The sequence below is a fragment of the Athene noctua genome, chromosome 15 (assembly GCF_965140245.1).
Source record: "Athene noctua chromosome 15, bAthNoc1.hap1.1, whole genome shotgun sequence".
NCBI lineage: Eukaryota > Metazoa > Chordata > Aves > Strigiformes > Strigidae > Athene > Athene noctua.
The window spans coordinates 10967504-10981820 of NC_134051.1; the positions used below are offsets into that span (position 1 = coordinate 10967504).

A 14317-nucleotide genomic window follows, 5' to 3' on the forward strand; every position below is an offset into this window, starting at 1 on the left:
GTTTTGAAAAATAAATGTAATTTATCAGAAAAAAATGCTTATGAAATCCCTTTTGACATGTCCAAGAAAGCAGCACTTCATAGCAAATAACCATTGTGACACTAGTAGTTGTCATTCCATTAAAATGCGTATGTTCTGTGCCTGACTACTCCTTGGGGGTTGACAAGTAACCTTCACTTGTCTTTTCTGCTACTGTTTTTATAGCTAAATATTACATGCCATTTTGGGCTTAGTATTTGAAATGCCTGTTTGCAGGAAGTCCTGTCAAAAATACATTGCCGCAAGCATTTAACTCTCCATTTATAACAGTTAGTATCAGTATAATGGATTCTTAAAGTGATGTGCAATTCTTTATCCATTACACTGTTCAAATAGTTTTTTCAACTCATTGCTTTGCTTCCTCTACCGAAGTAACCAAACAGCCCTTCAAACATGGCTATCCCACAAAGAGATTTAGTAGCTGCACACTCAGATCTCCCTTATCATGCACTGGTCTAGCAAACTAACGGCCTTTAAAGACTCCTACAAAAAATGATGTTTAGCTAAAAGTGCTTAGTCATCATTTACCGCATGAGACAAAGAAGCACAGCCTTTAGGCTGAAGCCATCTAGTCAACCCCCCGTACCGCTGATACGGTCAGGCTGCTCCAAGCCGCGTCCAGCCGACCCCTGAACACCTCAGGGCGGGCCGTTCCGCTGGTGTCCGAGGCCGCCGCGGGGCAGGGCCTCCGCGCAGCCCACACCTGGCAGCAGCGCCCCTGCGCAGGGCGGAGGCCCGGGATGTGACCCAGCGCCAGGTATCCCGCCCGCAGCGCCTCAGCGCAAGCTCCGCGCTGTCCCCCGCGGAGCTGCCGGGCCTCTCCGGGCCCTGCCGCTGTGTCCCTCCCAGCGGCGGCTGCAGGCCCGGGGCTGCCGGGGGAGCCGCAGCGGGGAACCGCGGTCCCGCCCGCCCAGCCGCCTCAGGAGCGGCGCCGCCGCCCGGCTGCTCTCGCAAGAGGACGAACCCGCCAAAGCGCCTCACGGCCGCCGCCCCTCGGCCCCCTCGTCCGCTCCACAGCGCCCACCGCTCCCGGCGACGCTTCCCCTGCCGGGTCCCTCCCGGCCCCGCCGCTCGCCACGGCCCGGGCAGCCCCCGCGCGATCGGGACAGTGCCCGGGGCCGCCGAGGGTCAGTCCCCGCCGAGGGCCGGATCATCTCCCCAGCGGGGCAAGGGCACGTCCCGCACTTGAAACGGCTACGCGACCCTGCCCGGGGCTGCTGCTAACGTGTAAAGTACGTCAAACTGCAGGTACCGCAGCACCGCCCTTCGGTACCCACATCCTTCTAGTGCACACACACGGCCCCCAGCCCGCCTCAGCGCTGAGCTGCCGGCACCGCCAGCGTGGTGCCCCCAGCCCTGTGCCCAGCCGGGGGTTACAGCCAAGTGGAGCCCAGGCCCACTGCAGGCAGCTGCTCCTGCTCCCTTACACCTGCTGCCATCGCACCTACAGGTCGGGCTGGTGTTACCACGAGCCCCTCAGGCCCTGTTTGCATTGCCCTACATACTGAGAAATGACTAAATAACATTCAGCATACTTTTACCTGAAGAGATGCTAAGTAGAACAACTGAAAGAAAATGCCTTGGTGGTACTGATTCCTTCCATTATAATCAGACCACATATAAACACATCAAGGGCTTCACCAACAGGAGCAGCTGTTGAATGAATAAGATACAGCACTGTTATGGCAAGTCAAATCTAGAACAGACCGCATGATAACTTTCATTAACATTTGAGTACTACCAGGGCTAATCACAGCTATTTCAGTGTGAAAACAGTTTGAGAACTAAGAAAAGCCCAAGATGAGGCAAGATCCAAAGAATTTCTGTCTCTGGATGAGACACCAGAGTCTACCTTTGCTATCCACGCCACAGAGCAAGAGCCACCGCCCAGCGTAGCACTGCAGGGATGGGGCAGGAAGGGCGGTAGCACCGGGGCTCCATCGGCAGCACGGGCCCAGCTGAGGGCACCTCAGCTCGTTCTTCAGAAGAAGAAAGGAGTGATCCTCAGTGACACTTTTTACAGTAAGATGGGAAATCGAAAAAAAAAAAAGAAAAAAGAAAAAGCAACTCATTTTCTTCTTTGAAGAGTTCCTGCTTCATTTATTGTGTTTGTAATACCAGAACCTAGCACTAAGCCAGAAAGAATCCTGATCACATTACAGGCTTCAATAGCAAATAATTTATCACTATAGATCTTTTTACTGATCACTAAGATCACTAACTTATGAATATACTAAAGCATTTTTATCATAGTTTTGGCAAAAATGTAATTTTTCCCTTATTATTTGCATTACAATGGCACCTAGAGACCCAGTAAAGAAAACCTCCATGAGGCTGGATGCTCTGGAAACATAGACCAGAAAACGTCCTTACTCTAGAGAGCTTACAATCTAAAATAGCTTTGTAGATGTTTATATTAACAAGTACTTTAAAAGCTGTCATGCTTTGCAAGGTTCAGAACTATCAGAACAGATCCAAAACATTCAAGATAAATATTCAGATTTGGTGGCCAATTTCCCATACGTGCCACTTCACTCATCAAATTAGCCAAATGTTGTCATCAATTTTAATTTCCTCCATAGCAGGATAGAGAATAACAGAGTCACTGAAAGGTTGGTGAGCAATGCTACAGCCAAGATTCTCAACAAGCTTGAATGAACTGGGGTGACATAGGCCTTAAATGCTCAACTCACAACCCTTTCAGAGAGGGTAATTTTCAGAAATTACTAATCTTTACTTTCAAGTCACCTACAGTGTTACAGGATAGGTTTCCAGACCCTGATGCACCACACAAAGATATGCATTAAGCTCTGAAAAATTCTTATCATATAAGGTAATTTTTTTATGTGCTGTAAAACTATAACGATGAGTGTCACCTGTCTGTCTTTTTAAGAAAAAATAGAGGATAGCCAGAGGCAAAAAGAATCACTTAAAACATCTATGTACTGACATGTATTATCAGGCAAGAAGGAAAAAGAATGACAGTAGTAGCTAGCTGTAGGTGTTCTGGCTGAAGCTATAAATTTATGTGGAATACTTCTGTAGATGTTCCTCATGATCATCATCCCCATGTTGCTGTTGATAATGCTGGTACATCTTGGACCCCCAGGCTCCCCCCATCCCTTCTGCTGCTGGAAAGTGTCCGTTGGACATATTGAGTATAATGGAGGTCAAGGATTTAATGTAATTTTTGGCTAGTGTGAGAGTCTCTATTTTGGAAAGTTTATTCTCTGCTCTCACATGAGGGATCACCTCCCGCAATGCCTGGAACGCGTTGTTGAGCTTGTGCATTCTCTGCCTCTCCCGCTCATTGCTTTCCAGTCTCCTCAAATGCCTGTCCTTATTGCTCCAAGGATGCTTGGCTCTGGCTGGGGTGACCTTGCTGCTCTCCTTGTTTCCCCCATTCCTCCTTTCCTTGTGACGCAAACATTTCACCAGTTCTTTCTTTCTCATTGCTGGCTCCTCAGAAAATGCTTCTTTGTCAGCAGTATGCCTTTGCTTCTTTCGTTTGGTTTTAGTCTTCATGTTTTAATTATCCATGTGCTGTAAAAACATGACACCAATATCTTTAACTGTTGCACAGTTCCATGCTGAACAAATGATCTGATGCAGATTTGGTAAGTTTATTACTTGTTCACTACTGGAAAACCATCACTGGCTCTCAATTCAGTGGTTTGCTTTACAAGTTGGGAATGTTATTAGTCAAAGTGACCCGTACAGATGAACAGAGGAGAAAATCCTTTTTTTATAGAACAAGAGATCCTCCTTCAGCAGGAAGGAAGATGTTGCAGAAGGAGCAGAGGCAAAGTGAATGGAACAATTGAAAAAAAGATTCCGTGAATCACCTACTAGTGTCCTCACATACGGTAAGTCAAAGGAAAAAACAAGACACCTCTCTACTTTCTTGTAAGTAGGCCTCCAAGTAGAGGCATTTCTCTCACTGCACATAAGAGAAAATGGCCTCCAAGCTGATCCCGTCCTTCCTGTGCGAAAAGTGAACCATAACTCAAAAAATACCAGGAGTACAATGTTCAGTTAGGCTCGGTAACGCATTGCAGCTGTTTTTTGATCTCACACGCTTCTGTTTTCTCTCAGTTCTAGTTATCACAAGTTATAATAAAAAACATACGCCACCTCACTGCACATATGCAGGTTTATGTGTGGGGTATTAGACAGAACCCTCAGGCTCTTCCTCAAAGTAATTTCTCCTTGAACTCCCTTGTAATTGCTCTCTGTAGAAATAGGTTTCCACTGTATTTATGAGCAGTCCACTAGAGGGAACCATGACACACTAACTCATATAGAAGCTCAAACCCCTAGCTAGCAACGTGTTTTCACCCACAGCATTTCTGCATTCTGAGCTAGTCCCCACTACACACACAAAAAAAAGCGCTTTCGTCTTCTAACAACAACCATGTAACAGTGGGGCTTAATTGGAGTTTCTGCCCCAGTTGTTCAACAGCAGCAGTATTTATTCTCCAGGTTATCCAAAAAGACACAGCAATATTCCTTCCTCACATGTTAGCAAGGCAGATGAGAGCATTGAAATTTTACCCTGCCTCAGCCCAGATTCTGTGCCAACACTACATCTGAAGACAGCAGCCTCACAGCAACCCTGCCTCTATCACCAATGATCAATGTTACTGAGACTCCATTCTCAAAATGCTTCCTTCCACTTTCTTCTAGTTCATCTAGTTACAGAAAGGTTTGATCTTAAGAAAAAATATCTTTTTATGCTGATAGTATTACATATGAGCAGTTGGTGAGCCAATTAAAAACAAACCCTAGCCACAGGTGTTGGACTGTGCTAGCATAGGACGTTAACCTTAGCTGGAGCAGGTGGTGAGCAATTCCTGGGCATGCTGCCGTAAATATCACTTCCTCTCTCGTTTCTTTAGAGACATCTTCAGCTGCTCAGCATTCACCATGACTCACTTCTCTGCCTTGTGAGGGCATCCTGGACATCCCCAGGTTCCTTGCTACCAGAAAGGCAACTTTGCCAGAAGGGACAGGAATTCACAAAGCAGTTTGGTTAGGGTAACACCCAGGGACAAATGCTAAGAGAAAGACAGCTCCAAAGAGCTTGTGTTGTGGGAGCCTAGAAGAAATGCTAGACACACACAGGTATCTTAAGCAAGAAAATAGGAATAAATCCAAGCATTGGGTTTGTTCTGAACTGTAACTCACTTGACAGAAAAGACGTAACTGCAGGACAGAAAAGTAAAGGTGGACATATAGGAGACCAGTCAACCTCCTCCCTCCCGTGCAAAAAGCACTGCTGGGGAGAGCACAAAAGTAAGCAGCTGCTATCTGAAAGTAGAACAGCCTGCGGAACTTGGTGAAGAGGAGGTTCGTGGAGGCAGCCAGCAGAGAAAGCTGGAAGAAAATCCAAGAGAAAGGAAGCTTCAGCAAACTGTGGGAGCAAAGTAGTATTTGAAACTTCAGGCTGGGGGAAAGCAAGTGGGATCACATGGGGTAAGAGGGTGCTTAGCTGGCCAAGGTTCACTTTCTGACAGCCACACACTGCTGTGACCCCGAGAAACTGCCTGACGGAGCCACAGCCAGGCTGCCGCGACCCCCAGGGCGGTGGCATGGGCAGGCAAGGAAGAAGTGGAGATGGAGCGGGCATCAGGCATGACAGACTGGCGTGGCCAAGAGAAACCAAAGCGAGAGCAGCCAAATAAAACCCAATTCTTCACCCTCTGCAGCCATCCATCGGGGCTGGTGTCCGTCCTCTGTGACTTACCGCCGCCACCAGCTGCCGAGAAGGTGCCTAGGGCCTGAGGGGCGACACAGCGGGGACCTGAGGGAAGCCAGGAGGAGCAGCAGGAGGGTCAGCGGGGGCAGCAGGGGCGCTGCTCGTCCCCTGGGTCGAGGCAGGGTCTGTCAGCGGCAGCCCGCGAGGGAACCAGGACCCGCCTCAGGCCGAGGGCAGCCCCGGAGACCAAGCGGGGCAGCGCGGCCAGGAGCCCGCAGCCCCGCCACCAGGCGGAGGGCCGCCCCGCTGCCGCGCGCCCGCCGCGACACGTCGCTTTAGCGGCGGGGGCGGGCCCGGGCGCGAGCTCCGCGCCTCAGCCCGCGGCCCCCGGCGGGGAGCGGCGGGAGGGGCACCCCCGCACCGGCACATCGGGGCGAAGCGCCGGGGCCGGGCCCAGGAGCCCGGCGGGAGCCCGGGACAGCCGGGACTGCCACTACCCCGTCACCCCCCGGGAGGGCGCAGCAGCCAGCACGAGGCTCCGGGGCTCTGGATGGTCACGGGGCTCTCGGTGACCACAAAATGGCGGGGGGGTGTCAGCGCTGCCAGCCGGCACTGCGGCACTGCGAGTATGGAGGCGCTGGCACCGGGCTGCGGGACGCTACACCAGGCTGGTCAAGGGCACTACAGGAGGCGTGAGTCCAGCGGGTGGAGTGTCCTCGGGTGGAGGAGGATAAAGCCTGGCTCAACTCTGCTCTGCCAAGGATGCCTGCAAGCAGTTGCTGCTAATTGCTCTAAGGGGCCTCAGACAAGGACGGAATTTTTGCAACTGTGATGGTACATCCTGGGGAGGGCAGAGAAACCAGCGGACGCCTGTGGGAGTCAAAGATCAGAAAGCTGAGAAACTTTACAGACAAAGCAGTAAGCCAAGTTGAGACCTTAGATGAAACAAAGACTCAGAGTTTATGGAAAGGACACTAGGAGACACCTCTTCAGCAGCCACTTAGGGACGAACAAAAACCCCCATGGAATGCCCTCAGAGACCCTTCCCCAAATTTTAGTACACCTGAGCAATGTATTAACATATGCACTAGTTTCCCTGGAAATAAGCAGGTACTTCTCAGAAGTTACAGCAATATTCATTTCTTGTACTGTCTTTGTGTTTCAGTGTGCACATTAGGTAGAATGATCCCCTGTGCACCCAGCAATGAAGCATGCCAGCCTTCTAAAACTTTGAACTAAGTCTGAGGGAGTTCTTTTGAGACCAAATTTACGGTAATACCAAGGGCTGTGCAAGGTATCATTCCATCTGTGGAAAGAAGGCCCACAGACAAAGGACCTGATCCCTTGCAAGAAGGCTGCTGAAGAAGATTGCAAGCACTCAAATTCTTTGATAATAGGTTTTATATAAGATGACCAATTTAGTGCATGAGATCTTTTAAACCTGTTCTCAATAACGACCAGAGTCTTGGTCAAGTTTCAGCCCAGTAGTTACATTTTACCTAATGAAGTTAAGTCATCTTGATACCAGTTTCTCATTCCCAGGTCTGAACAGCTGCCAGGACTCAGAAAAACTGCAATATGATGTGGGTACTTCCACAACAGCTGCCATGAACTACTGACATTGCTGCCATGTGTCATCAACACCTTAATGGTTAACAAGTTAAGAGGAAAAACCAGCACTCTCCTCCTGCCTGTGTCCAGGAGGAAATAGTCTTAATCTCATGTGAAAGAAGCTACCAAAACATTTACCTGGTGATCTTAGGTCCATTCAGCACATGCACTTAGATTAAAAAAAAACCCAAACCAACCCACCACAAAAAAAATCAGACAAGAAAATCATGTTCTAGAAACAAATTCAGTGAATACTAAGAAAATTAACCTGTTTTCTAGAGGGTACTCACAAATTTTGAAAAATCCATTCTTCCTACAGATGCTTAATTCTCAGATTAAAAGCAATACTCAGGTTTTAGAATTACACTGTATTTCAAGTATTGCTTCTCTTTTGACTGTGTGCACACATTACCTGAAGTTCATACAAGAATGACACTAGAAAAAATTAAAGGTGACTACACTATTTAGTGTAGACTTATCTGCTAGGACTGTAGCTTTGAGCTTTTGGTACTTTCTCAACCTCTGGACACTAACAAATATATCTTACAGTAGAAATATACTGTGGACCTGATCCATTGCTGGCATCTGTTTAAGAATGAACAAACAGACAAGGAGATTATAAATATATAACTGTATTTTATTTTTAATATTAAATATTTTTAAATTACAAGCAGTTTCTTGAATCACACTATGCATGATAATCAATATACAGTAGAAATTACAATTTAAAAATGTACACAATTTAAAGACATTTTGACCTGAAATTTCATTAACTATGATATATTGCCATAAACCTCATACCTGTATTAAATTACAATAGGAAAACCTCATACCTATGATTTTGTTACATAGTTTCTCATTTACAAATAGAATTAAACATTATATATACACACACACATCAGTACCATTTATCATTTAAGTTACACCTACATCTGTGCAAGTTCAAACAATTTCATAAACAAAACTAACTGTAAGTCATATTCAAGTTTCTGAAAAACAGGCTGCTGGTATTACAAATACTTATTTTCAATAAGTTTATATGATGTTTGACTCTCCTCTAGATTTTTTCCAGTCTTGTACCAAAACCATTAACATACAATGATATTTCTGTATGACTTAAAGCTGAAGTAATTTTGTACACTCCATTCTTATTTAAGGCTATTTCTTATAAGGCTAATATACTTGGATTCCACCTTTCACCAACTCCAACAAAAATAGCCATGTCACTAACACCTGACAATGCTGACATTTTAGCATAGTGCTTAATCATAAAAAAAAGTCTTTCTACCAACGAGCCTCCTCATGAAAAAGATTGAGTACTACATAAAAATCTGCTAAAAATACTGATAAAAAGAATGAGGCTTAAATGGCTTTCATTAGTGCATCAATAAGGATATGAAAAAATGTTTAATCTGTTCATTTCCATGAAAATGGCAGTTTCCATAAATGCAGTTATACACACAACATATCTGCAGCTTGGGGATTTGGGAGAGTACAGGTGTTCCCATTAAAACTGGACACTCTTCTTGCTCTGTTGGCTTCTCACTACAGATCCTCATTTTTAAACAAGCTTCCTCAGGTGGGAGAAATCAGATCTTTTAAATAACTTTAGTAGCCAAATTGAGACAATGCCTTCATTATTCAAATAATCAAGGTATTCTACTAGAGAAGGAATTAAAATGTAACCAGTCCTCATAATAAACCATTGAAAATAGATACATGTATTTCTAAAACAAAACCATGCTCATGTAGCTAGTGCAAGAAATTACATATAGTTTAATGACTGATTTCTAACAAATCCCCTTATTATAATGTAACATGTTGGAATTACTGATTCATTTTCATTGTGCCACTGACTGCTAAGCAGATATTCAAATATTGCTAGTAGTTGATCAGATTTTTAACTATAAATTTTTCCAAAAAGACCTTTTGTATTATTGCAATCCAGCCTACTGGATTACTGAAATTAAAATTCATGTTTAATTGAGGTTCGTCAACTTTAAATATTTCTTTCTCTTCATTGTACAGCTAAAAAGGACATTACCTTACTTAATATCATCCACATCCCTGATTGTTTTGGAAAAAAGTGCTCCTTTGGCAATTCATTAGCAATCACTCCATTTGGACAAAGGAGTAAACTTTCACTTCCTATGTAAGATTTTCTTTAAACCCAGGTAAAGAATAGAAAATAATCTTAGACTTCCATCAAGCAAATGGAATTCCTGATGTGCAAGATGAACATCTGATTTTCCAGAATTACAAGAAAGAAAATGCACAACCAATTTGTAACATTCTGGAGTATAAACTTCTGTTTAACCTTGGACTATATTTTAAAGTCAAATGATTGAAAGCTAAGGCTGAACTCCAGGTCTGATGGATTTTTCACCACACAAGGCAGATAAGCCCACACATTCCTCGCAGACCATTATGGAGTTTCATTCTTACTATGGTGAGAATCACAGAAGACAGATGAGATGCCTTAAATCTAGCCATATCAAGGAGTTTAGTGTGGGAATTATGGAATTTCTAAGCAATAATTTGTATAAGGTCTATTAACTATATTTTAAAATACTGAGTAGCGGCACACAGCTTCCTTAAACGCTCTACAGTATATACTGTAAGCCTAAGAACTACTTGGCTTTGCCTCTTAAACCATGTTTTGGGAGAAGTCCATGAAATACTCAGTTCCTCACTTATACTGAAGAACAGTTCTGATTTAAGTCTGAACCTGAGTGCCTCATCAGAAAAAGTTATCCCAACAATACATTGGCAACTTTAAATAACATTATAACTAAATCACATTCCCTTTTGATCGGTATGGAAACCATTCTGGTTAAGGGCTAAACAATGCTGGAAAAAGCAGCAATTAACATACTCCTGTCATTTTAAAATATACTTAAAATCAAAACGTATATAGAGGTATACAAAACCAAAAACTTTACACATCTGAAAATATCTAGTCCTCCCATACTTCACGTGATGAAAATTCTCTGGTGACTGGATCTGAACACAGAGCACCTGGACCACCATTATACTGAAGCACTGCCAAAAGAGCCACTAAAACAGAGTACTTAGTATTTTAGTGTCCTGAAATACAAAGCCAGGTTAACTGCTCCTATCAGTATTTCCTACACATCCACAGCTGCATAAGGCATTCCAAGAGGTCAGGGATTTGCTTCTCAGCTGAACTCACTTTGGAGTAATAATTAAGGATTTTTTTTTTTTTTTTTTCCCCCCAAGCAGTTTAAAGGATTACTAGCACAAATGCATGGTAGAATATGAAGGTTAAAACCACTCACGATATATTCCCTTCCCTACAGTCAGCTTCAGAGTAAACTTTATATTATACTGCATCTTTTGGTCAGTATGCATTTCAGGACATACCATGGAGCCTTGCAGACATCTTAAAATATGTCTGGCCTTATAAAGGGTGCAAAATTGGGCATTAACCATTAATCTAATTCTTAATTGTCATGACATCACTGAGAGGTAGATTTACCACAGGCCTCTGAATGGCAGCCCCAATCTGCAGTCAGCAGAAGAGTGAGCTTCAAAATTCACAGAATGTACAACTTAAGGGCCAAGTGCGCCCAAATCCAGTCTATTGAAATTAGTCTTTCTATAAGATTCATAAATTCCACGATTTTGTACAGCCAATTTTTCCTCTTCTCTCTCCAAGGCAGAAATTGTAGTAAAAACTGGAAGGCCCTTAATTATGATATAGTCAGATGCTATTACAGTTTAAGCAGTCAGTAGGATCATATTCAGGAAATGAGACATTATCTCTTTCATCTAAAAATTCCAGAGTATATCACATTCTTTTCCAGTTTCCTATAAAACATGAACACTAACAATCAACCTATAACCATTATAATTTAGAAATGGTACTGAATATAAGATTTCAGCAAGTCTAACATAACACTCAGAAGTTATGTATGTTTTACAAGTACCGTGCATAGCAAAGGCTACAAAAAGGACAAATTAAACTGGATAACTGGGCCAATTCAACTTGTCTTATTTTTCTTGAAAGATTTAAGATTTTGATTCTGTACATCATCAGGAAAGAAAAGGAAGAGTAATCCATAGTGCAATTGTAATAAGCAAAGTAATATGTAGTGATATCTTTTTGAATAAATATGGCTCACTACTGATCAACTATCATTCATACAGTTTCAGCAACACAGCCACCTGTTGCACAGGACAGTTATACACAATTCTACAACAGGTGTATGTTCAAATAGATAATGAACTACATGGAAAAATATAAAAAGAATATTATACAATCTCATACATAAACCAGACTGTAGTGTAATTGCTTTACTTGTGTCTTAAGTTATCTGAAAAATACTTCAAGTACTTGAAAACAGCGGCAGAATCATCTTTCAATGAAAAGCAAAATTGCACTGATTTAAAAATACATTACAAAGTTAAATACACATTCAAATTAATGTCCTGATTTAACATTGCTTTCAGTGTTTACTTTCATTTCCTAGTACTTCTTGATTACCTGTGTTACTCCAGGAGGATCCAGAGTTTAGGTAAAGAAGTTTCTGACACAAAGTCTGTGTGTTTCATACATGTAGTCCGAAGAAGTTTTAATTCATTTAATCTTTTTCTCCATCTTCACTGCTTCCTATTAGTAGAGAAAAGGTCAAAAGGTACAGTGAGATTCTTCAGCACAACTCTCACTTCTGTGCAAGACTTCCTAGAACTTGGCATTCTGCTGTTTCACACTTCCAAGTTTGGGTTAATCTTTCCCTACAGCTTTCACCTACTGTAAACATTTGGTACATTTATACACAGACATCTGCTTAAATCGCACAGTTCAATGTCACTTCTTAGGACACATAAGGCAACGTACAATCTCCAAAATAATCTCTCTTATCTGTAAGTTACTAAGCAGCAAACATTATCTAATCAATAAGCACAATACAAGAACAATACAACTCTCTATAACACTGATTACGTATGTATAGACATTAACCATTAGCAAGGCTCAGCAACCAGTAAAATCTATTTTTAATAATGCAACATTTTATCAAGATTAATAATATGCTGAACTGATTCAAGCCTGCTTATTTTTACTTCTCTTAATTCTCAAAAATGTATCAAAGTTTAAAAAAGCTTTTTGTTAGACAAGAAAGCTTCTGTTAATAAATACTGCTAGTACTCAGTAATGCTATGAACAGATTGTTTGGCTCTAACAGGAACTATCCTACTCACAGCTCTAGAAAACATGCTGCAATTCTTGAATGTCAAGAAAGTACTTTCTAAAAAGCAATATGAAAAGAAATCAAACTGTAAAATAAGCTTAAAAAACAATGGCAGAAGCATTATATTCCTAGCATCCTCATCCTGTGCAACGAAAATAAAATTGTGACTTTTGACAGTGCAATAATGAGAATTATTCAACTGCCATAGTGTGGCAGCTATACAGAAGTGCTTAAGGACTGCAAAGATGTCATTTAGACAAATACAGCACTAGGTTTTTGAACAGAAAGATTGTGAGCTTGTCCTGTAAGTGTTCCATAGATATTCAACCACAAATTTGTAGCAACTTGGATGTAAATAATCTCATTCTAAATGGAAAGCTATGTCTTAACTGAAATACAAGACCATGCACAAATTTCATAGTGTTAAAAATGCACTTCTAAATTATTTAAAATAGAGTAAGATTTGTCATATCTGTGACGTATCTTTGCATAAAGTTCTTAATTTGTAGTTTAAAAATAATTATTATAACTTACTTACCTCCTTGCTCTATATCTGAATCTGTAAGATGTGTGAGAGAAAAGCTTGCCATGTTTGCAGGAGAGATAGAGAATCTGGAATAAGGGGATGGATGTGACCAGTTCTGATCGAGGGCCCGGGAAGGCGGAGGTGGAGAGAAGTACTTTGATGACTGAAGAGGTGGTTTAGAACTAATAAGACTATTAGCTGCCTTTGATATAAAAGATGGCTCTGGAGAAGAGAAGTCATCATCCCATTCAAAACCCCCACCTTGCGGAAAGAAAAAAGAGGCAGTTTAAAGTAAAGTCATATACAGTTTTAAAAGCAAGCCCCTCGAAGACAGCATTAACCCAAAACAAAACTTGTAACTTCTCTGTTCTAGTCCTGGGGGTCACAAAGGTTTATCACCCATAGTTTGGTTCCCTCTCAAAATACCCCAGACACATCAACATATAAACAAGGAGTATTTACATCACAAGCTTTGATAATCAGTAAGGCTAGGATCTCAGCCTAGCCAAAGTGTATGCTTAGGATGCGAAACTGAAGCCAGTATGGTAGAGTGAATTCACAAATCACATATAATTTAAATAACATTTCATTAAAGACTACACATAAAACAGTCTCAGCCCCTGCTGGGTATAAATATACTCCAGTACCTTCTTCATCTGTCGAGCTTTCCGAATTTGCAAATCTATTTAAGTAACTAAAACTCGAAGATGGAACGGGAGTGCTGCGAGAGCCTTCCCCGTTCAAGTCTGTTGCACGGTTTCCCAGCTCCTTAGTCGGTGTTTCCTAAGGCAAACAAAATAACTTATTTGACTCTCCTGTACTCACAATGTACCCATGCATATAGATAGATGCAAGCATGCCAAAAATACGCTCCCCCACCCCCGCCTATGGAAATAAATGGTCTGTCAACTCTTAAGTTAGCACCACACACCAAAACTTTGAGTTATAGATTAAGCATATGCATGTACTTCTATTTCTAAAGAAAACTGTATCAGATCTATGCTAAAATCCACACAGGAAATGACTGTTTAAATATTACAATATAAAAAGGTTTCATATTTCTAGGAACAAAGCTAAAACATCTTCCAATTGAAAACAGTTCCCTTATCAGCCTGACACAGGTAGGTTTTTTCCCTCTTTAATAAAGCCTTATCCCATATCCCAACTTCTATTTTTGGGGGGGTTTTATATATGTATTTTTATATTTATTTATTTATTTACCCCTTAATC

At 42.2% G+C, this 14317-nt stretch overlaps 2 protein-coding genes across 2 annotated transcripts in view; both read right to left on the bottom strand.

Moving 5' to 3' along the window:
* Positions 1-2218: 2218 nt before the first annotated feature.
* On the bottom strand, positions 2219-6025 carry BHLHA15 (basic helix-loop-helix family member a15). Its single transcript, XM_074919426.1, has 2 exons — positions 5786-6025; positions 2219-3582 (listed from the first exon to the last, which is right to left on the bottom strand). Exon 2 carries the CDS (start codon positions 3562-3564, stop codon positions 3064-3066), a length of 501 nt encoding a protein of 166 aa, XP_074775527.1. The 5' UTR covers positions 3565-3582; positions 5786-6025; the 3' UTR covers positions 2219-3063.
* Positions 6026-7974: 1949 nt separating this feature from the next.
* Positions 7975-14317, bottom strand: part of LMTK2 (lemur tyrosine kinase 2) — a 44047-nt gene continuing 37704 nt past the window's right edge. The window contains exons 12-14 of the mRNA XM_074919125.1: positions 13735-13870; positions 13100-13348; positions 7975-11981 (exon numbers count right to left, since the gene is read on the bottom strand). Of these exons, the coding sequence (XP_074775226.1) occupies positions 11953-11981; positions 13100-13348; positions 13735-13870 (414 nt within the window). The 3' untranslated portion in view covers positions 7975-11952. The remainder of the gene's footprint in view (positions 11982-13099; positions 13349-13734; positions 13871-14317) is intronic.